This window comes from Orycteropus afer, unplaced genomic scaffold, assembly GCF_000298275.1.
Source record: "Orycteropus afer afer isolate SDZICR_OR568_19922 unplaced genomic scaffold, OryAfe1.0 scaffold00067, whole genome shotgun sequence".
Taxonomy (NCBI): domain Eukaryota; kingdom Metazoa; phylum Chordata; class Mammalia; order Tubulidentata; family Orycteropodidae; genus Orycteropus; species Orycteropus afer.
Window position 1 is genome coordinate 5006018 of NW_006921654.1, and position 23616 is coordinate 5029633.

The 23616-nt window shown below is 44.9% G+C and overlaps 1 protein-coding gene across 1 annotated transcript in view; it reads left to right on the forward strand.

Moving 5' to 3' along the window:
* Positions 1 to 5892: 5892 nt before the first annotated feature.
* CDH1 (cadherin 1) overlaps positions 5893 to 23616 on the forward strand; it is a 77658-nt gene continuing 59934 nt past the window's right edge. The window contains exons 1-2 of the mRNA XM_007940293.1: positions 5893 to 5940; positions 6720 to 6834. Coding sequence (XP_007938484.1) covers positions 5893 to 5940; positions 6720 to 6834 — 163 coding nt within the window. The remainder of the gene's footprint in view (positions 5941 to 6719; positions 6835 to 23616) is intronic.

Consider the following 23616-nt stretch of genomic DNA (forward strand, 5'->3'; position numbering starts at 1 on the left):
CTCCCCTCCCACTTCCTCCCGATAGTTACCTCTTCCCTATGTCCATCCCTCCATGCACTCCTGCCCCCTCAGCTGTCTTTGTGCATAAGTAGCCCTTATTTCTCCCATAATTGTTCTCTCCAAGGAGTGTATCTACCTCAGGAATATGTACAACTCACATGCCTGTCTATTGTTTGGCTGGAAGCCACAGGTGTGGGTTCAGTTCCAGACCTGAAGGGCAGCTAGTAGCCATAGTCTCAGTGGTTCCACCAGGCTCTATCAGCAAATCTGGTTCCCCCTCCCCTTTTTTTTCCCAAATGATTTTGAGTTTTGTTCCACATTGTTCTCCCTCTCTATCCTGGATCTCTTACATAGATCCCCTTCCAAGTAGTTGACAGGGGTAGCTGGGCACCATCTAGTTCTTGTGGTCTCATAGTCATATAGGCTGCAGATTGCATGGTGTAACTGTCGCTAGGACTAGTTGTTTCCATGAATTTTTGGTTTTCTTCATTCTTCTTTGCTCTGGACAAGGAGAGACCCATCGTTGCATCTAGATGACAGCTTGCAAGCTTTTAAGATCCCAGGCACTATTTGCCCATTTTTTAATTATCTTCAGTAAGATTTTACTTGCGTGTGATGTCAATGATACTGTTTGATAATTTCCACATTATTTGGGTCACCTTTCTTTGGAATGGGTACAAATATGGATCTCTTTCAGTCAGTTGGCCAGGTAGCTGTCTTCCAAATCTCTTGGCATAGCTGAGTGAGTGCCTCCAGTGCAGTATCCATTTGTTGAAACACCTCAATGGGTATCCCATCAATTCCCAGAGCCTTGTTTTTTTGCCAATTCCTTCAATATGGCATTGACATCTTCCTTCAATACCATTGGTTCTTGATCATATGCCACCTCCTGAAATGGATGATCATCTATCTGCCAGTTCTTTTTGGTGTAGAAACTGTATTTCATCCATCTTCCTTTGATGTTTCCTGAATCATTCAACATACTGCCCATGGAATCTTTCAGTATTGCAATTCGAGGCTTAAATTTTTCCCTCAGTTCTTTCAGCTTGAGAAATGCTGAGCGTGTTCTTCCCTTTTGGTTCTCTAACTCCAGGTCTTTGCACATTTCATTATCATAATTGAGTTTGTCTGTTTGAGCTGCTCTTGGAAATCTTCTATTCAGCTCTTTTGTCTTGTCATTTCTTCCATTTGCTTTAGCTACTCTCCACTCAAGGGCAAGTTCAGAGTCTCTTCTGACATCTATTTTGGTCTTTTCTTTCCTTCCTGTCTTTTTTAATGAACTTTTGCTTCCTCAGAAGGAAGACTGGGCAATCTACTTCCATAGAGATACTGCCTCAGAAACCCAAGGAGGGGTCACTATGAGTCAGGACTGACTCGATGTCAGTGAGTTGCTTTCTTCATGGATTTTGTTCTTGATGTCATCCCACAATTCCTCTGGTTTTTGGTCACTAGTGTTCAGTGCATGAAATCTATTCTTTAGATGGTCTCTAAATTCAGCAGGGATATAATCAAGGTCATATTTTGGCTCTCATGGACTTCTGTTAATTGTCTTCAGCTTCAAATTGAACTTGCACATGAGTGGTTGATGGTCTGTTCCACAGTTAGCTCCTAGTCTTGTTTTCGCTGAAGATATTGAGCTTCCCCATAGCCTCTTGCAACAGATGTAGTCAATCTGATTCCTTTGTACTCCATCTGGAGAAATACACATGTACAGCCACTGTTTGTGTTGTTGAAAAAGATATTTGCAATGAATAAGTCATTGGTCTTGCAAAATTCTATCATGCGATCTCCAGCATTATTTCTCTAACCAAGGCTGTATTTTCCAACTACTGATTGATTCTTCTTTGTTTCTAAGTTTTGCATTCCAGTCACCAGTGATAATTAACACATCTTGATTGCACGTTCAGTCAACTTCAGACTGCAGAAGTTGGTAAAAATCTTACATTTCCTCATCTTTGGCTTTGGTGGTTGGTGTATAAATTTGAATAATTGTAGTATTAACTGGTCTTCCCCATTTTAGGTGTGAGGAAACCTAGACGTTGAGCAATAAAGTGATTTTATCCAACCCAGCTGGTGGCAAAACTGGAATTTGCATCTTTTGTACAAAAGGTTGGTGAATGGTACCCACCCATTGACTCAGCAGAAGATTACAGCCAAGAAAATTGTACAGAGCTCAAGTCTCTAATTCTGCTCTAACATGTGGGGTCGCCATGAATCCGAATCAGCAACAGGTTTGGTTTTCAGGTTTGGTCAGCTTGACACCAAAGGCAATCCACAGCATAACTCATTACTTTACCTGTATTGGCTCATTTGATCTTCACAAGAAAGTGTCGATATCCTATGATACAGGAGGAAGCTGAGGCAATTCACTGTGTTGCCCAAAGTCACACGTTATCCCGACTCCAAAGTAACCTATTGTGTTCCCTCCTGACCCTGGACAGCTAAGGGGGACCATTTTTCAGGACCCGATCCCTGGAGCTTCCAGAAAGAGTCAGACCTGCCGAGAAGTCAGAAGAGAACATCAGGTCCAACCTGTCCTCACTGCCCTTAATTGTTTTCTAAAATCTTTTTTATTGAATTATCAGAGTGTAATGGAAGAGTTGATGAGACTCACTGCAGAATTGCAAGGCCAGGGCTTGCTGGGTGGAAGAAAGCAAAACCCTAAAGGCTCCCTGGGCCAAGTGATGGTATAAAATATGTATTTTTACATAACTGGGAGAAAAAAAATAAATAAACTGGCAAGGCTGCCCCATGGGGGAAACGCCTCTTTCTGTATTTCCATTATCTTGTTTAATGCACAATCCAACAGGAGCCTCAGTGGGAAAGGAAATACCGAAGCCTGTTCCTTTGAGCCTCCTGGTGGGTTAAGAGGCAGAGAGCCAAGATGCAGAAATCCAAATGGCCTGGGCGTGTGCTCGGAAACCCATTAAAACCAAGGGAACAGAGGGTGGCCTGGGCGACTGGATTTCTCGGAGAAGGTACTCTCAACAAGCTCAGATTTACCTTTTGCATGAGGTAAAATATTCCGAATCTGGCCTTCCCAATGAGGGAGGGGAGGAGGGGAGTGATCCTTCAGAACAACTTTCACATTAAACATTTATTGAGCAGTTATAACTATGTGCCAAGGACTCTGCTTAGAGATTTTCTTGCATTAGCTCATTTCAATCCATTTGTACAGATGAGCACTGATGGCACAGTGGTTAAGGGCTTGGCTCAGTTGCTAAGCAAATGGTGGGCAGTTTGAATCCACCAGCAGCTCTGCAAGAGAAAGATGTGGCAGTCTGCTTCAGTAAAGACTACAGCTTTGGGACAAAGTTATGAAACATCTTAGCCATAACCAAAGCACCTTGAGGGAGTGAGTTGCTGGGACTGAGGGCTCAGGACCATATATCAGGGGACACAAAGGTCAATTGGCATAACAAAGTCCACAAAGACAATGTTCTACATCCTACTTTGATGAGTACCAACTGGGGTCTTAAAAACTTGTAACTGAACATCTAAGATGCAACTATTGATCTCTCCCCATCCATCCAAAGCAAAGAAAAGTGAAGAAAATTAAAGATATAAGGAAACAATTAATCCAAAGGACTAATGGACCCTGTGAACCTCAGTGACCAGAAGACCCTGAGACCAGAACAACAAGATGGTGCCTGGCTACTGCTGCTGACTGCTTTGAACGGGATGACAATTGAAGGTCCTGGATAGATTGGAACAGAAATGTGGAACAAAACTCAAAATCATAAAATTGATCAAACTTACTGGTCTGATAGAGACTGGCAGAATCTCTGAAACTATGGCCCTTTAGTTACCCTAAAGAAAAAATAGAGGAAAAAAGAAAAAAAGATTATAGCCTTGAAAACTCTATGGGGCAGTTTTACTGAGTCAGAATCAACTCTACAATGGGTTTGGTTATACAGATAATACTGACTGGGCTGAGGTGACACAGCTAGTGAGCACCTGACTCCACATACTACTTGGTAGTTCTATCCCTGCTTGGAGAATAAAGGAAAAAAATAGGTCTTTAAAGGGGTGGGTTTTAAGGGAGGGAGGTGAGATAGGGGAATCAAACTGCAAGCCCTGGCTGTGGCTGGATACAGGAAATGGAAGCTGTCTGACCTAACATTTGCCTATTATTTTCTTGATCCTAAAATTATTTTACTGGGGACAGAATTCTCCAGAGAAAGCTGTGGTATGGCATTCAGAACCCTACTCTGGGGAGCAGGAGCTCTTGAGTTCTAGTTTCAGGCTCTCTTCCATGTCAAGATTAACAGATTGAAAACCGCAGCTCCAGGTGGAAGACGGGGACCACATGAGGTGAAGGATACTGGTTAAAAGCAAGGACTCTGGAATCAGAGGGAGGTAGGTTCCAGTCCTCTGCCACTTACTGGCCTCAGTCTTTCTGTGCATTGTTTGTCCCATCTATCAAACGGGAGTAATGATACAGACTTTGGTTTGTTTTGAGATGCGTTAAGTGAGATGGTCAAATATTTAGCACAAAGCCTGGAATAGCGACCTTCAACGCCCAGCACCTAGTGTTACTGTGATTACCTCTCACATCTGTACAGAGCTTTTATGGTGCAGGAAACTTATGAATTGTATGGGAACCCCACAGTATAGCCAGATGTTTGTTGTTATTATTCCTATTTGGAAGGTGCAGAAATTGAGCCTTTGGGGGGAGGTGGCCTTGATCCTGTGAATCAGTTTGATGACTCACTAACCAATGGAGATCTGCAGCTAAAAAGATGTAACTAGATTATTTTACTGGGGACATAATTCTGCACAGAAGGTAGTGAGAGTGTGGCATTAAGAACCTCCTTTCTTTTTTTTTTTCCCCCATAGTAACTATTTCAGAGCTCTGGTAGCATAGTGGCTAAGGCACTTGACTGCTAACCAGAAGGCTGGTGGTTCAAACCCACCAGCCACTCCTCGGAAGGAAGATGGGGCAATCTACTTCCGTAGTGATACTGCCTCGGAAACCCAAGGAGGGGTCACTATGAGTGGGGCCGACTCAACGGCACACAGCAGCAGCGACTCTTTCTTTCTTTCTTTTTTTTTGCAGTGTTCTCTTGCCTCCCCTCCCATCCCTGGTAACCAACAAAGAAAGTTTCCTTCCATATATACACTTTTCCTTGACTTTTTACAATAATGAACTACTACAATATTTGTCCTTCTGTGATTGATTTATTTCACTCAGCATAATGTCCTCCAAGTTCATCCAAGGGGTCTCTTCTGACCCAGGTCTTAGTGAGTCGCTGGTAGGGCTAGGATTTGAACTCAGTGCGAATTGGAAACAGCCCTAGTTGGAGCAATGTTTAAGCACTGGACTGCTACTCAAAAGGTAGGATGTTTGAACCCACCAGCCACTGTGCAGGAGAAAGATGTGGCAGTCTGCTTCCCTAAGGATTACAGCCTTGGAAACCCTATAGGGCAGTTCTACTCTGCCTTATAGGATCTCTGGGGTGGAATCGACTCCACAGCAACGAGTTTGGGTTTTTGGTGTTTTTTTTTTTTTTTTTTAAGGAGAATCATAATCACGTAGCTCCCACACCCTAAGCTGATCTTGGAAATCTCTTCGCAGCGGGTCACAGGGTCGGTTCCGGGCCGAAGGGCTGGGCCGTGGGAGGAGCCTCGGCCCAGGCGCCGGCCTTGCCCGGCAGAGGACGCTGCCGGCCGCCCACGCCGCTTATTGGCTGTGGCCGGGCCAGGTGTATCCTCAGCCAATCAGTGGCGCTGGGGGCGGTGCCCTCAGGGCTCACCTGGAGGCCGCGACGCTGCTCCACTCAGTGGCGCCCGGAGCCCAGGAGCACCTGTGAGTCTGCGGAAGGGTTACCAGACTAGCCCAGTCCCGCCCCGCCCGACCCTCGCCTCGGCTCGGCACCAGTCCGGCCCGCCATGGGCCCGCACCACCTCAGCCTGTTCGCGATCCTGCTGTTGCTGCAGGTACGTCGGCTCACCTGACTTAAGGACGCCTTCCGGCTGCGCTCCGCACTCGGGCTCTGCGGGCGCTCTTCTCTCGCACCGTTCTCCTTCAGAGAAAGTTGGGATCTGAAGGGCGGGAAGAGCCTGCGAGCTGCGCCGCGCGCGCCCAGCTCAGCCCTCCACCGAGGTGGGAGGGCTGAAGTGGATGGAGCGCGGCTCTGCTCGCCTCCGCCCTCAAAGACCCGAATTGGGGGGCGCACTTCGCTGAGGCTCCGGGACTCCGTGTTGGTCCGGGTATGGGCTTGGGCCAGGCAGTGGGGACGTGAAGCCAGTTGGGAGCTGGGACACGGAGAAGGGACGCCTCGGTGGAAGTCCCGAAGTCTTCAGGTGAAGCACAGTAAGGAAAAGGGCATCCATAGAAATCAAGGCACCTCCCACGTAAAGAAAAGGCAGTGCGTAGAAATAGGGGAGCCCCTGGGATAAGGAGGGGGTCAAAAGGAGTTGGGGCGCCCCTCTGTATAAGAAATTAGATTAAGGAGTTCCAGTATAAGGAAAATGGAATCGTGAACAGTAAAGACACATCCCATGAAATGAGAAATAAGGAAGAGGTGACCCAGCAGCTCCCTTCTCGGGAGTTCCTGGGGGGCTTGGCGGCCGCAAGTTTTGGGGTGGGAGAGGGTGTCTGCCGGGGCTGGGGTCACTCCTCCCGCTGTCTCGACGCCGTGAGCGTCGAAGGTTTCAGGGTGCGCGGGAGGCGACCCCCCAGGTCACCCCGGTTCCATACCTTTCCTCCACCGCAGGTTTCCTCGTGGCTCTGTGAGGAGCCGGAGCCTTGCAGTCCGGGTTTTGGCGCCGAGAGCTACACGTTCACGGTTCCGCGGCGGCACTTGGAGAGAGGGCGCGTCCTGGGCAGAGGTGAGCGCGCGCTGCCGGTGGACGGGCGTGTGCGTGTGGGGCAGTGGCATGGCCACGCCGCGGCCTCACTAGCGAGCCCACTTCTTGGCTCAAAAGATTTAAAAAAAAAAAAGCCCACTGCTGTCGAGTTGGCCTCAGCAACTCTATGGGAGAGAGTACAATTGCCGCATAAGCTTTCCAAGGCTGTAAATTTCCACGCAGACTGCCACTTCTTTCTTCCGCTCAGTGCCTGGGGGATTTGGGCTGAGGGTGGGTTCGAAATGCCAACCTTTTTGTTAGCAGTCAAATGCTTTAACCACTGCGCCACCTGGGCTCCTTGGCTCAAAAGATACTGTGTTAGCATTTACACAGATTTATGGATCGAAACTTTTACCATATGGTTGAAGGAGGGTGCCCTGTCTAACTATGTTATGAAAGGGATGGGAGCCACTTAATTAGAAGCCTTTGGTGTGTCTCATGTCCTGAGCATTTTAGACACACCTGCTAGGTGGGAAGGTGGGGATATTCCCGTTTTACAGATGACCAGAGGCGGCTCAGAGAGGTGAAGCCCGCTTGCCCAGGGTCAGTGGAGCAGGAATTGGAGTTGGAATCTGACTCCTAGTAGGCACAGCTCTGCAGCCATCTCTGGGGTGACTGAGGAGGAACCCTCTTGGTTGTCAGGGCTGTGGCTTTTGCTTATGGAGATGAAAACATTTCGATACTGGCACTAGTCCCCTAAGGAATAATGGCTTTTTTTTATATGTATATAAGTTTGGTAGCTCTGACTCAGGGGATGAGAATGCACGCAAATGCCCAATGTAGTTCTGGGCCCTATCGCTGAGATGATCTGGCTTCTAGAGTTTGCTTTGTTTCACCTCACTGTTGCCCAGGTGCTGGATACAGGGAAGGAGTTGGTTTCTCTTCTGGTTTCGCTGAATCTCGGGTGCTTGTTTCTTATCAGACAACTTTCTCCTCCCTCATGATGTTACTTGATTGGGTGACTAGAACAATGAAGGAAACACTTTTTAAAAAGAGAAAGCACCCACAATTCGCCTGAGGCATCCACTGTGTTTATTCTTCCAGTCTTTGGCCATGCAAAAAAATTTGCAGCAATTGCACTGCTGTCTTGAAATTTCTTTCTTTTTTTTTTGAACTTCAGAAGTTGATCCAACAGCGAACAGCATTTTTTCCCCCAAAGAAACTGTGGTGTGATTGATTCAACATATTTGCTTTTCTGAGACTGTTGTTTAGAGCTTTCTATTGGGTCAGAAAGGAAGTGTTATATGACTGATGTTGCAGAGGATCAACCATTCGTCAGCCACTCTCTACTTGATATTTTACCCAGTCCTGTGCTGGGCACTGGGAGAGCAAATTAAGAAGATGTGGGGACAGGGACATTCCCAGCCCTGCTCTCAGTATTTCGCATTCTAGCAGATTGCTGAGAATGTCTCAGGGCCCCCTTATCTGGGGTACTGTCACACATGGCCAATTAGGTGCTTGTGATATTTTAGTAGAGGGGAGCTCTGGTAGCATAGTGCCTAAGGCATGTGACTGCTAACCAGAAGGCTGGCGGTTCAAGCCCACCAGCCACTCCTTGGAAGGAAGGTTGGGCAATGTACTTCTGTAGTGATACTGCCTCAGAAACCCAAGGAGGGGGCACATAATAACAACAACAAAGGGTAGGTTAGTCTGGTTTTCATTTTCTCCTTCTAAACACTTAGTGTGTGACAAATACTATTATATATTCATAAAACCAAAACCAAACTGACAGCCCTCAGGTCGCTTTCAACTCATAGAGACCCCTCCTTGGGTTTCTGAGGCGGTATCTCTACAGTATCTCTTAGGAAGTAGATTGCCTAGTCTTCCTTCCGAGGAGTGGCTGGTGGGTTGGAACCAGCAGCCTTCTGGTTAGTCAAATGCCTTAAGCACCATGCCACCAGAGCTCCTTTATATATTCATAATGATATAATTATTATCATTATCAGTAGCAGTCTCTTTATATTGTTTGCTTTTGAACGAGATTCTGGGGCAAGTGCTTCACCTACTTTATCTTATTTATATTCATAACAACCATTGAGGGTAGACACCATGATGATTTCTTTTTGCAGCAGTTGAAGGCAGAGATTCAGTAATCTGCTCAAGGATTCAAGCTGATCTTTCTCTTCCTCATCCTCCCTTCTCTTTTTCTTTACTAATCCAAACAAAAAGGTGTTTGGAGGATTTGTGACCTTGATGAAGTAGACTGTGTCCTCCCTGTGTGCCCCTGGAGAGCAGAGGGGTTGATAGGATGGGATATCTTTGAGGAGGTGTTGGTGATGGGGATGGCTTAGTGGTGGACAAAGCGATGGACACAGTGGGAGGTAAAGAGTAGGGCCTCTGGCTGGTGGTTTTGGTGATAGAGGCAGCTTCCACCGCACATCCCACAGGCTTCTTGAGAGGCTGGTTCCAGTTCCCTTTATGTCCTCAGACTCCACCTCCCCTCAACAGATTTCCTGATGTTTGACTTTTTTTTGGCCTTTTTGGTCTGGGAAGTCTCCTTGTATCACTCTAGTGTGAAATTGCCCCAGGACAGAAGTTCCCCTTGGTAAAAGACATATTAGACCTCTGGGAACTAACTTTATGATTGAAAACCACACCTTGGATTTAGGAAGGTGGCCTCACTCCAGGGAAATGGAGGGATGTGACAGTAGCACGAGGCTGAAACATTGGCTTTGTGGAGAACTAGCCTTGTGGGAGTTTGAAAACAAGCAACCTATCACTTTTTGACTAAACTCCTGGAGAGTGAGGTGCTACATTGGGGTCATTCCTGTGTCCTGTGAGATGGATGACCCCATGATCTCAGCCTGGTGTTTACTTCTTTAGTTTCTCTCCAGGCTTGAGAATGGAGAATGTTGAAATACTAACTGTAAATTAGTTCTTCAGAGCTTCTGATTGTTTTTCCTTCTTTTTCTTAGCACAGACAAGCTTGAGAAAGCCAGGGAATTGAACAGTTTGGAATCTCAGAAGTATTGGCTTAGTGTACACAGTTTTGAGTTGATTGGAGGCGGGGTAGAAAAAGATAAGCAGGTAGGCTTTGAAACTAGTGGTTTCCTTGTTTACTTCCACTACAATATGGTGTTGGACAAATGGCCTGTATCTTGAGTTTGAGCTGCTTGATGAATTGACATAGCTCACAGGCTCCTACCCATGGGGCTTAAATACACCCATTTCTCTCCTAACCAAAAAGGTGTGCTGAAAGGTGATAGAAACAGTAGGCAGGCCCCTAATTAAACTGAGCTTTAATAAAAGCAAATACAGATAAACTGTTTGAGGAGTACCTTACATCATCAGATACCACTCCCCCACCCCTAAAACGTCATTCCCCAATTACTCATGTCTGTGACAAGGGTTGATGCAGAGCTCACTGGGCAAAGAGACTAATTGGCACTCCTCTTACACCTGCCTTTGTGTCTCCAGAGGAGTGGCAGCAGGAAAGTGCTAAGGCTGGGCCCTGCACAACCATTTAAGGAAGACTGGCTGCTACTCCTTCCCTGCGGCTAGCCCGGCACCTGCCCTCCCCCTCTCTCAGGTGATTATGGAAATCCCTGCTTGCTCTCCAGGAGGGACTTTTTATTGGGTGAGCTTTTCTTCCGAAATGCTCACTTCCTGGACTTCCACTCTGTCTCAACCTCCATGTCCGCTCTGGGCATTACACTTTCGAGAGGCTGGGGGATGAAGTCATCAGAGAGCTGGTTAGTGTAGTTCAGTGGGTAATCAGGTGAAAGGTCCAGGTTTGAATTTTAACTACTAGCTATTTGACCTTGGGGTAAGCCACCTCTTTGAGGCTCAGTTTCCTCATCTGTAAAATGAGGCAATAATATTTATAGGTTTCTCGTGAGAATTAAATGTGCACTGGGCTAGACCTGTGGAAACCAAAAAAAAAAAAACACCCAAACTCACTGCCATTGCATCGTTTCCAACTCGACTCATCGTGACTCCCGTTTCAGTTTCCGAGGCTGTGAATCTTTACGGAAGTAGATCTCTGTCTTTCTGCAGAGCAGCTGGTGGATTTGAACTGCTGACCTTCTGGTTAGCAGTCAAATGCCTTATCACCATGCCACCAAAGCTAGATTCTAGACCTGTGGATGCACTAATGAATTAAACAGCTGTGGACTGAACATGAATGCATGTGAGAACATGTGTAAAGATGGGAAAAGAAATCATTAAATGGTGGCTAATGTTTTCTTAGGGACCTAATTGACGCTTAGATAATATTTTGAATAAATGAATGAATGAATAAACATTCACTATATCTTATAGTCTTGGTGCAATGGTTAAGCATTAGGCGCTGCTAACCAAAGGGCTGGTGATTCAAGCCTATCCAGTGGCTCTGCAGGAGAAAGACTGGGCAATTTGTTGTCCCCTGCTCCCTATGGGGCAGCTGTACTGTGTCACATGGAATCTGAGTTGAAACTTAACACCTAACAATAACAACAATCTCTCATAACTTGGCTGTTCTTCTTCCTCTTAAACTCGAAGGCCCCGGGCCAGCCCTCGAGGTTGACTGTAAATGGGCGTAGAGTTTGGTCTGTTAGAACTTTCTAATGCCCTGATGAGGGCAAGCTCACAGTGTTAAGTGTGTCCTGGGGATACTGTGGATTGAGCACTTCCTTCTGAAAGCACAGAGGGCAGAGAAGGGAGACCTCAGAACTGAATCTGGAAATGGAAGATGATGTTTGTCATTTTTAAGTGTTTTTCATCTTTGGTCAATTAAAAAAACCGTGGTGCCTTTGTTCTCTCATTCTTCCTGCTTTGCATTCCTTCCCATCTCTTCCCTTCCTCTCAACCTGTTTCTGTTGATTTAAGTTCCCCTTTTTATATACCCCAGCTTATGCTTGTTACTGTTGGTGGTGGCAGTGGTGGTAATGGTGGGGTGTCTCGGTCACCTCTCTTTCTATACTTTTCCTTCCTCTGATTTACTTTCAATCCACTACTTCCCTTAAAGTCCCCAAATTTAGAAAATTCTTTAGCCAGTTGGCCTAGATTTAAATCCAGGTAAATTGCTGAGCTAGCTGAGAGATGTTGGCCAAGGACTTCCCTCTCCAGGCTTAGTTTTCGCATCTGTAAAATGGGCATAATAGTACCTCCCTCATAGGATGGTATACCAACTGTTCAATGCAGATTAAATATTAGCTGCTCCTCTTGTTTTAAGGAGCTCTGGTGGCACGAGTGCCTAAGGCATTTGACTGCTAACCAGAGCATTGGAGGTTCAAACCCACCTGCCACTCCATGGAAGGAGTATGGGACAATGTACTTCTGTACAGATTTACTGCCTTGGAAACTCAATGGGGATCTCTATGAGTTGGAATCAACTCACAGTGGGTTTGGTTTGGTTTGGTTTGTAGTGCCCTGTTGTTAAGGGCTCCTGGAGTAGTTGGTGCTGTTTGAGACTCTCCCATGTTTTTACCTTTGGCTCAAAGGTTCCCTGTGCTCCCGCCTACCCAGCAAACCAGCCGAACCAGTTTCCTCACTCTCCCTGCTTCTGTGTTAAGCAAACACTGTTCAGCAAACAGTGACTCTGACCAAAATGCCCTTTGTGAGAAAAGGAAATTTTGTGTCGGTTTTTTTTTTTTTTTACTTTCCACTGTGCAGTCTGCTTGGGGTGGGCTGAAGAGGGTTTGTGTGTGGGCAAAAAGGAGACCTGCTCATAAGTAGTGCTTATAATTAGGGTGGGAGCAGTGGGGCAAGGAGCAGCTAGCAGGTGGTGGGGAAATCAGTGACCTTCAACTTGTCAGCTTCTGCTGGACTTTTTAAAAGTATTTCATAATCCAGATGGCTAAAGATACCTGCCCTTCCAATGCCAAGAAAGCTCTGCCCCTGCCTCTGAGACCGTAGTTCACCCATAAGGCTAAGCATGAATTCCTCCTAAGTACTTTCAGAACACACAGAGTTGCCTGCCCTCCTGCAGATGCACTGAGCCAGAATCTGAGGGTGGGGTTCTAGGCTCAGAATTTCAAAACGCTTCCCAGGTATCTACTGCCTCCTGATTTATTGGCTGGACAAGCCCATGGGCCAGGTCACAGATGTTTGGTGAGTAAACAGTTGGTGCCAGCTAGGGTGTGGGGCATCTAGCTGTCCAGCCTGGAGGCTAAGGGATTGAAGAACCCTTTGACCAGGGAGGGTCAGGCTGTCCTTACTCTTTCTTATCAGTGAATGAGAGCTCTGGCTGGTATGAAGTAGAGTAGATGGGGGGTGGGGATAAGGGACCTAGAGGAGTGGCCAGGGCATGAACCTCTCTCCCCATTGTGTACCCAATGCTGGGATACCAGCTTGCTTAAACCCCTCAAGGAGATTCCAGAAAATCTCAAGAGACCTCTAACTGGGTAATTCCTCTAAAAGAATGCTGCTGGGGTGGGAGGAGGTTCAGAGGATGTAGGAACAACCAACTTCCTCCTGTGCCTTGGTGGATGAGTGGGCATCAGCCAGGCACAGGAAAGGTAAGCGACGCTCCAGGAAGAAGAAATAGGGTGCCCAAAGGCATGGCATCAGAAGGTTGGAGTCAGAGGAATCACATGGCTGGAACGGCCTTCCTAGACAAGGAAAGGTATCTTGCTGGAGAAGAGAGTCTGAGGATGAGGCTGGCAGGTCAGGGCTGGGATACCACAGGGCCTTGGGCCACAGTTAATGGAGGGTTTTTATTTTGTTTCTATCCTTTTAGGAGGCAAATCTTCACTTTGTATGTATGTATGTATATAAACAAACAAACAAGCAAACAAATTAATTAATTACAGTGAAAAGTCTACCACCCCCATGCAGTCTTCACCCAGTTCTTCCCCAAGGCACAAGTAACTAGTTAGTTCTGCACAGATACTAATTTTATTAATCTGTTGTATATCCTTACAGGAGTTCCTTATGGAACTACAAAAATAAGTCATATTTCTTTATGCAAATGTAAATTTAATACTATTTTAATCCTTTTACCTGAAGAAGTGAATATTATAACACTGTTCTCCCAGTTGCGTGTTCTTTTTGTATTATTAGTACATCAAGAACTTCCAACTGACAGCCACACCCCTCGCCAGTAGAAGGACACTGGGTTGTGTCCTGTCTTCTGCTATAGGAAGTAAGGCTGCAAAGGATGACCCGGCATGTTTGTCCTCTTGCACGTGTTCTGGGGTACCCAGAAGATGGATGTCCGGGGTGGGCCTGCTGATGTTTGATTTTGAGAAGACTTCAGGGGATGTTTTTGGTTTAAGGTTTAAAGATATCTCAGGGCAGTAGTTCTAGGGGTTCATCTACCCTCCATGGCTCCAGAAAGTCTAGAGTTCTTGAGAATTTGAAATTCAGTTCTGCGTTTTCACCCTTTGAGCAGGATTCTTCCATAGAATCTGCATCTGTGATTTTGACAGGGTATTTCCAAATTGCCCTCCATAAAGACTGTATCAATTTGCAACTCCTGCTGGCATCTAGAGACAGCCTGTTGCTCACTGTCCCAGAGGAGGTTTTAAACAAGAGGTTGGGACAGATGTTTTATGCCTGCCTCTCTGAAGACAAAATTTTGAATTTTGATTTGGGGGAAGATGTCAAGATATCCAGCATCTCAGCAAATTCAGTAGTTTCTAGAATATTTGTCAAAAACCAGCCCTGGGAATAGAGGAAGAAGAAGAGCAAGTTGGGGGAGGAAAATGAGTTCTTGGCTAGGGATGTGTCAAGTCTGAGTTATCAAAGAGATGTTTGGGAATTTCAGGTCTAGATCTTGGAAGACTGTTAGCTACCAGTTTAAATATGAATTTGTATATGATAGTAGTCTCTCCCCCTCAGTTTTGTTACATACATAGATCTTTTAGGTACCCCACAAGCTGGAGGATAACCTGACAGAAGAGCTCTGCTGAGAGCACTTATTTGGAGGTGGCTAACAAATAAAAAGGAGCCTTTGTTCCAGCTTTGTACAGTAGTTAAACACTTGAATGATGGCTAACTGGAAGTTTGGCAGTTTGAACCCACCCAGAGCTGCCCAGGAGAAAGACCTGCCAGTCTGCTTCTGTAAAGATTACCTTGGAAAATCCTATGGGACAGTTCTACTCTGTCACATGGTGTCTCTATGGGTAGGCATCCAACAACAACAAATAAAAAAAATTCAAATATTTGTACTCATTGAGTGTTAGGGAGTGGGCCCTGCTAAAGGGCCTTGTAGACATGATCATTCAGTTAATTGTCAAGTGTCCCAAGGTGGAAACTCAATCCCTCACTCTGGAAAAGGAAGCTGAGATTCAGAGAAGATGGACAACTTGCCCAAGGTTGTCTAGCCAGGCAGTGACAGAGCTGGGGTCAGAGCCCAGGCCTTTCTAACTTCCAAAACCTGTGCTCTTCCCACCTCCCCTCTACTACCTGGTCACCAGACTCCACATCTCCTGTAGAACCTGATTCACCTTTGTGAGGGGAAGGAATGCCTTCTTACCCTCTGGAAATGATAGCTTTATACCTTTTGCACCTCATTAATTTACTTTTTAAAATTTGTTTTGTTGTTGAGGGATATGCACAGGAAACATATACCCATTCAACTGCTTCTACATATAAAATTTAGGGATGTTGACTGCATTTTTCAAGTTGTGCAACCATTCTCATCCTCCTTTTCTGAGCTGTTCTTCCTCTGTTAACATAAACTCACTGCCCCCCTAATAAGGTTCCTATCTGATTGTTCAAGTTGCCCTTGTTAATTTGATCCCCTATAGATAGCTCTTAAAAGAGCACACTGCTTAAGACAGATGTTCTTTACTAGTTAAGCTAAACTAGTGTTTGATTTTGAGAGGACTTCAGGGGTATTTTTGGTTTAAGGTTGAAAGAAATCTCAGGGCAGTAGTTTTTAGGGATCCATCTACCCTCCATGGCTTCAGAAAGTCTAGAGTTCTTGAGAATTTGAAATTCAGTTCTGCGTTTTCCCCCTTTGAGCAGGATTCTTCTGTAGAATCTTTGATCAAAGTGTTTAGTAATGGTAGCTGGTACCATCCGTTTCTTCGGGTCTATTCATGGGACTATTCATGGACGCCATCAGTCACATATTCTATCCTCCTCCTATTCCTGACTCTTCTTCCTGTGTTATTCCAGGCTAATGGAGACCAGTTGTCACACCTTTATATGCAAGATGGCTGCTTGCAAGCCTTTTTAGGGCCCCCTTTTTTTTGGAAAAGATAGCTTTATACTTTTAGCGTCTCACTAATTTTAATTGTGATGTTCGAATTCAGTCTTCTTTGCCTTTGAAAAGCCTCTTGTCTTTTGCATTGGGCGGTTTCAGCCTCTTTCCCTCTTGACCATCACTCCCAAATAAGGACTAAACAGCCCTTCTTTTTCTATTTCTTTCTGGGTCCCTGAAAATCTAATTGATATTGGAATTCAAGATTGGGGAAAAATCCCCCTTTACATAACTTCTTGTTCCATCTGGGACTATTTCGGGTGCCTGAGACCTGCAGAGATCTGGGTGGGGATCTCTCTCCTGAAAGGAGAACATGCCCAGATCCCTCTAGCTCAGATGCCACTGTTAGGACCACACGGGACCTTCCTGGAAGGGGTGAACCTGTTTCTCACAGGCAAGATCCTAACCAGTCACCCGCACAAGACCCTGTGGGATAATTGGCTGAGGCCTAGATAATAATTAGCTGGCTATGTAATTAGCAGAGCTTGTAAAAAGCCAAAAGCCTTTCAGATTTATCTTCCTTGGGCAAGTTCAAGGCCAAGGAGAACACCTGTTTCTGTGGTTTGGCATTCAAATGTGCTGACTAGCCTTCTTATTCCCAGGAGAGTTTTCCTAAAAGAGGAGTTTTAGAGTATCTTCACCTAGATTGTTGTGACAGCCTCCTTTTCTGTTTCCCTGTTTTCCCTAGCCACCTCCCAACATCCAGCTGAGTGATTTTTTTTTTTTTTTACAGGTACAATTTAGTGACATTGATTACATTCTTTGAATTGTGCAACCACACTAATCCTTCTTTTCTGAGTTGTCCCTCCCCCATTCACATAAACTCACTGCCCCCTAGGGTTCCTATCTTTCAGGTTGCTAGTTTTTAAGACATAAGTTAAAATTTATCTGTCCTGTTCAAAATTCTCCAGTAGTTTCACAAAATAAAAGTCACATTACACACAGAATGAAACCGGAGTATTTCCGTGACTTACAAGGCCTCCATGGTCTGCCTCCTCTTTACGTTCTCATGTCCTACCACTTTCCTGTTCCTCTCGTTGTGTTGCTACCTGGCCGTACCTAGAACATCCCAGACATGCTTCTACCTCAGGGGCTTTGCACTGGCTATTTCTTCTGCTTAGGATACTTTTTCTCTGATAACTGCATGACTCACTCATTTATATGTTCTTTGTCTTTGCTCAAATGTCATACCTCAGTAAGGCCTTCCTTTTCTTTTTTTTAAAATTTTTATTGTGATTTAGGTGAAAGTATACACAGCAAATTCATTTTCCATATGGCAGTTCATACACATTTTGTCTCATGACGTTGACTGCAATTCCCCACAGTGTAACAGCTTTCTTCCCACTCCTCCTCGTAGTTACCTCTTCCCTGTTTCCTTCCCTCCCATGCACCCCACTTCCCAAGCTGTCTCCCTGTGCAAACACTGCCCTTCTGTTCTCCCATGATTGTTTGCTCCAAATAGTGTATCTACCTGATGTGAATATTTAGCCCATGTGCCTGTCTATTATTTGGCTGGAAGCCACAGGATTGAGTTCAATTCCAGACCTGAAGGGCAGCTAGGGGCCATAGTCTCAGGTTTTACCAGGCTCTATCAGACCAGCAAACCTGGTCTTTTCTTTTTTAAATAATTTTGAGTTTTGTTCCACATTGTTCTCCCACTGTATCCAGGATCTCCCACACAGATCTACCTCTGAGTGGTTGATAGTGGTAGCCAGGCACCATCTAGTTCTGGTCTCATGGTCATGTAGGCTGAGGATCACATGGTCTGCCAGTCCCTTGGACTAATTATTTCCATGCATCTTTGGTTTTCTTCATTCTTCTTTGCTCCGGATGAGGAGAGACCCATCATTGCATCTAGATGGTCACTTGCAAGCTTTAAAGACCCCAGTCGCTGTTCAGCAAAGTAGCATGTGGAATGATGTTTTTGTGTAGTATGTTGTGCCAATTGAGCTTGATGTCCCCAGAGACCATGGTCTTGAGCCCACAGGTCCAACTACTTGCTCCAGTAAGGCGTTTCTTGAACTCTCTATTTGAGATAACCTCTACCCTTGACACTCCCCTCCCCTTTTCTGTGTTTTATTTTTCTTTGTAGCACTTTTCACTGTCTGACATACTATGTACTTCACTTAGTTCTCCTGTTCATTGGCTTCCCTGACTGGAGCATAGGTCCCAGGATCCAGAGATTTTTGTTTTGCTTTGTTCATAGGCCCTACTGCATCTAAAATGGTATCAGACATGTAGAAGGTGCTCAATAAGTAAATTTTGAATGAATGAATAAAAGAGGTTTCAGACTGTCTATATATATAGACATATCTTTTGGTTTTGGAGGCTAATCCATTGTGATTTTTTTTTTCCCCTCAAAAGAAAAACTGGGGCTCTGTCCATATGCTCCATAGAAAGAACACAAGGAGGGGATGTTTTCAGGGCATTGCCTCTGGCACTCCCCAATTTCTCTGGGTCCTGCACACCCCTAGTGTAATCTTACCTAATAGTCTTGTCACAAAACAGCTTGCAGGCCAGAGTCTAAAGGTCAGATGAGCCCCACACTTCTTGGTGTAAGGAAGCGCCTGATCAAAATCTAAACAGATATCTGAGCCCGCCAGGGACATCTGTTTGGTTTCCCATTGTCTGAGTAACACCTTCCTTGAACAAGGCTTCCACATAAAACCAACACCTTCCACCTGGGTATCTCCAGCTTCCGTCAGGCCTATTAATTGTTCAAGACCTGGTGTCCATTCTTCCAGTTCTTGGCAATGCATAGGAGCCTGGAAGGAGCTTGTTGAGAGAGGCATACAACTCAGACACAAACTGAAGACTAACTTATATGCTCTTGCCAGGATAAAACCTCACAGCTCTAAAATCCATCTCATCAATTCATACTCATTGAGAAAACATGTGGGACAATATCTTATAAATCTTTGTGTAAGGTACATAATCCTGTGATCAATTTTATGTTATGTATGTAAAGCAAAACAAACCAAACTCACTGCTGTCAAGTCGGATCCGAGTCATAGTGACCCCTCCTTGGGTTTCTGAGGTAGTATCACTACGGAAGTAGATTCCCCAACCTTCCTTCTGAGGAGTGGCTAGTGGGTTTGAACCGCCAGCCTTCTGGTTAGCAGTCATATGCCTTAGGCACTATGCCACCAGAGCTCCATGTTATATAAATTCATCTCAATGGGGGCGGGGGAAGTGTCACCCTGCCTTCAGGGAGACAACTTCTTAATGGGTAGAATTGTCAGATTTAGCAAATAAATACAGATGCCCTATTATATTTGAATTTAAGGTGAAAATAAGGACTGAAGTTTTAGTGTAAGTATGTCCTATGCAATATTTGAGACATGCTTACTAAAAACATTATTTGTTGTTTTATCCCGTATTTTCATCATTTTGACTAGTACTTTTTAGATGTTCAGTCCTTCCCATATTCTATTTCCTTTAAGTCTACTAACAGCCCTGTGAGAAGTGCTCTTAGGGACATGAGAGGCTAGGAAAGACAGGATGAGTCATGAAGCCAGGAGGTGCTAGAGGCTGGCCTCATGTTCCAGTGCCCGTTGGACTCCAAAATCTGTGTTCTTTACAGCAGGAAAGGTGACTACGAAGATGATCTGTGACCAGCTATGAAGAGAATAGATAATTCCTGCTCTGGAAGCTCTCAGTGGGGAAAGAAGTCCCCCAGGATGACAAACATTTGTCCATTCACTAAACAAATTTACGTCATGCACCTGCCAAGTGCTATCAGGCATTGGGGCTATACCGCCCATTGCCATTGAGCTGATTCTGACCCAGGACAGTCTCTTCTGTGTCAGAGTCTAATGTGCTCCATAGGGTTCTCAATGACCCATCTTTGGCAAGTAGATCACCAGGGCTTTCTTCCAAGGCACCTTGAACTTCTAACCTTTGGGTTAGCAGCCAAGGACCTTAACCATTTGTACCACCCAGGGACTCCACTGAGAATATATAAATGAAAAACCTATTGCTATTCAGTCAATTCTAACTATAGCAGAGGACATGACAATCAAAAATCCCTGTCTTCATGTGGCTTCCATTCTAATTGGAAGAGACAGATGATGATCTGTGGAGGAAAAAAAAAAATACAGGAGGGGATACAAGAGAAAAAAAAACAAGAGAGGGGGAAAAAAAACACAATCGTGTGTTGAGGTGGAGAGATTTTGGGAAAGTCATCACTAAAAAAATGACATTTGAGTAGAACTGAACCGAACGCACTGCTGTCAAGTTGGATCCGACTCATAGCAACCCCTCCTTGGGTTTCCAAGACAGTATCACTACGGAAGTAGATCGCCCAATTTTCCTTCCGAGGAGTGGCTGGTGGGTTTGAACCGCCAGCCTGCTGGTTAGCAGTCAAATGCCTTAGGCACTACTCTACCAGAGTTCCTGGCATTTGAGTAGAGTCCTGAGGAAGTAAGGTTTGAATTAGACTGTGTCCTGATGGAATTGGGCTTCTCACATTATTCAAGTCCATCCTGGGACCATTTAAAAAGACTATTCACTGGGCAGTGCTTAAGGCATCTGACTGCTAACCAGAAGGGTGGTGATTCAAAGCCACCAGCCACTCTGCAGAAATAAGACTGGGCAATCTGGACAAATGTTTGGGAAATCTACTGTGAAGATTTACTGCCTCAGAAACCCATTGGGGGTTGCTATGAGTTCGAATCAACTCAATGGCAGTGGGTTTGGTTTTGGTTTATTCACTAGACACAGGTAGTTTTCTAGAGGGATACTCCTGAGGGCTAATTGTGGCCACATCTCCTTGAAAAGGTTTCAGATTCAAACCAGTATCTAATGCTCTTTCCGAGACACCCTACCCCTTGGCATGTTGCCCAAAAGGAACATGGCTACATTTAGTTGTTTTCTTAACCTCCTCAGGCAAAGGGATGAGATTGTTCTAAATAAGCATCACGACTTCTGATTTTTCTTTTTTTTTTGGAAGTGGGGTAGGGGAGTGGCTGTATGTACCCCAGTATTCCAGGACCTTCTAGTGAGAATGAAACCTGGATTCAGTATGAGGATTTTTCTGACTGTAAACTTCTTCCCCCACAAATTCTTCATTACAGCTGTGTGGGAGTGCTTGAAAAAGGAATGAGATGACCAACTTCTTTGTAGGAAAAGTTGTGGCTTTCCTATTTAGAAAAATTTACTCCATGAGTCAGGTGGGTCAATACCTCCGCACTTACTGACAGGTGTGGTGGGGCTCTGACTCACGCTGTGGAGAGACCTCTCCTGGGGCGGTTTTCAGTATCAGGTTGAATCAACTCTGTGACATTACGCTCACAAGTAACAGGTACATCAGGTGTTTGGTCTTACTCATAAATCTCCAGAGACCTTGGCCCTTGATGTCGTCACTCTTCAATGAGAGGCCTGGTGCTTTGGAGAAAAGACTGGGTTCCAGCATTGCCTGGTGAAGTTCACATGGCCTGTTTCATTACCACCCCAACTCCCAGACTTGTAATCATGACTAAACTTTCTGAAGAAATTAGGGTTTGTGGGTGTAGTTCCTGTTGCTTTTGTCTCAATTCTTCATTTAAAAAGAAATCCTCTTCTAAGCCTTGCAGATGGGTGTTTTAAAGTTTGTCATTGAAGTCTTTGGTTTTGAAGCTCCATGTAAATTATACTGATTTTTCTTTGGACTTTGAAATTGTGATTTTCTTTTCTTTTCTTTCTGCTAATCCTCTCACCTGGACCTTGGGAGTATCTAAGACATTGGGAATTGAATACCTGGGAGGCTGTTCAACCTAGGGAACCACATGCTGCTTACTAGGTGTGAGGTTTTGCTCCTGGTTTCAACAGAAATTTGAAGTGCAGGTTCTGACTTTAATCTTCAGCATTCGTTTCTCTTTTATCCTGTAATATGAAGAGTGAGCCTCCCTCAGGTAGTCAGGATGAATCACAGAGGCCCCATGTGAGAAACAGGATTGCTCTGGTTCAAAGCCTGGCTGCATACTTCACTTGCTGGGACACCTTGGGCAAGTTACTTAACCCTTCTGTGCCTCAGGCCCCTCACCTGTAAAAGTGGGCTAATCATAGTTCCTGTCTCACAGGGTTGTGATAAGGATTCACTGGGGTAACATGTAAAGCACTTTCAGTGCCTGGTACACAGCAAACGCTATTAAGTAATGGATGTTTCCATTTTAGAATTGTGTCAAGGAGGTGAAAAAACTAATGCTAAAGACTGAAGGATGGAGAGAGAAAGATAAGGATGAAGAAGAGCTTGATCGCCCTTCTCTGCCTGCTCCTTGACCTCCCCAAATCTAAAACATTCCCCTTGACCCAATCTGCATTCATTTGGCAGTTGTTTATCCATATGTCAAGTGGTACAGCTGGGCACACCATCAATCAGCGATCTATGGTAATTGATCGTCACGACCTATTTTGGTGGGAAGCCTATAAAGTTGATTCTGAAATGATTCCCATTTTATGTAGAAGGAAACTGAGGCTTGGAGAAATTTAGTGACATGTCCAAGGAAGTGGCAGATAGGGATTTGAATTCAGGTTGCCTGGCCCCAAAATTTATGTCACTGCCAGTGTACCTGTAGCTGGCTGGTACTTTTCTGTGAACTCCAACTGCCCAGACCCTTCTCATAACATTGTTATTATCCTATGTATTCTTCCAGTTTTTCTTGAATTAGGAATGTAGGTTCTTATCTTGACACCTCTCCCAATTAAAAAAATATATATATTTGTACTTATGTAGTGTATTATACACACTTTTAGGCACCTTATTTTCTTCACTAGATACATATTGGAGATTGACCTTATCTTTTTTTACTGCTGTATAGTATTCTTTTGCATAGTATATCCCCAGTTGATGAATACTTGTTAGTGTTTCTGATCTTTTACTATTACAAGCAATGTCAAGGACATTTTAGATGCCTTGAGCAGGAAGGCCTACAGATCAGGAGAATCTGTGGCTTTGGAGATGGTTACCTATGCAGGGGACAGATTCCTTTCCTAGCCAGTCCTAGGTGTTGGGGGAGGCAATAGGTTTCAGGGTTTTCTAATGGTATGTAAAATAGGGTCAGGGTTAGCAAGCATCCAGACACTGGCAGCTCCTCTCACCACAACTGGTAGGTTTATTTCTTCAGGAGTCCCTGCCCGACTGCCCACTATGCTGTCTACAGCTCAGTGATCCTGTTCTCTCCCCTCTTCCCAGGATCCTTTAAGCCTTCTTTGGCCAAGAGAATGACTGGATAACTGACCCTACGGCCTTTTAAGGAAGCTGAGGTCAACTGAATCTGCTTTTAGATACTTGTAAAGGATATCATGTGGTTCCACAGATAATGGAATTTTATTATGCTCTGGAAACAAGGCAGACATTCCAGCAGCAGGGACTAGGGTGAGACTCTTGAGATTGGTCTGAAGCCCAAGATACCCATTTTCTTAATACTAACGGCCCTTTTCCAATTCAGATGCTGCCAGTGACTCTCTTATCTGTCCTCCCCACCCCAACTCTCTCTGTAACCCTGGTCCAAAGAGTGAATGTCAAAGTCTTTGTGGCTATCATAGACTCTGTCTAGAGGAAGATTTAGAATTTCTTAGCATTAAACTCATAGAGAAAGGGTATGTTTTTAAAACTCCATTCTTTGAAGGCAGAATTAGAAGAGGCTTTTGAAGAT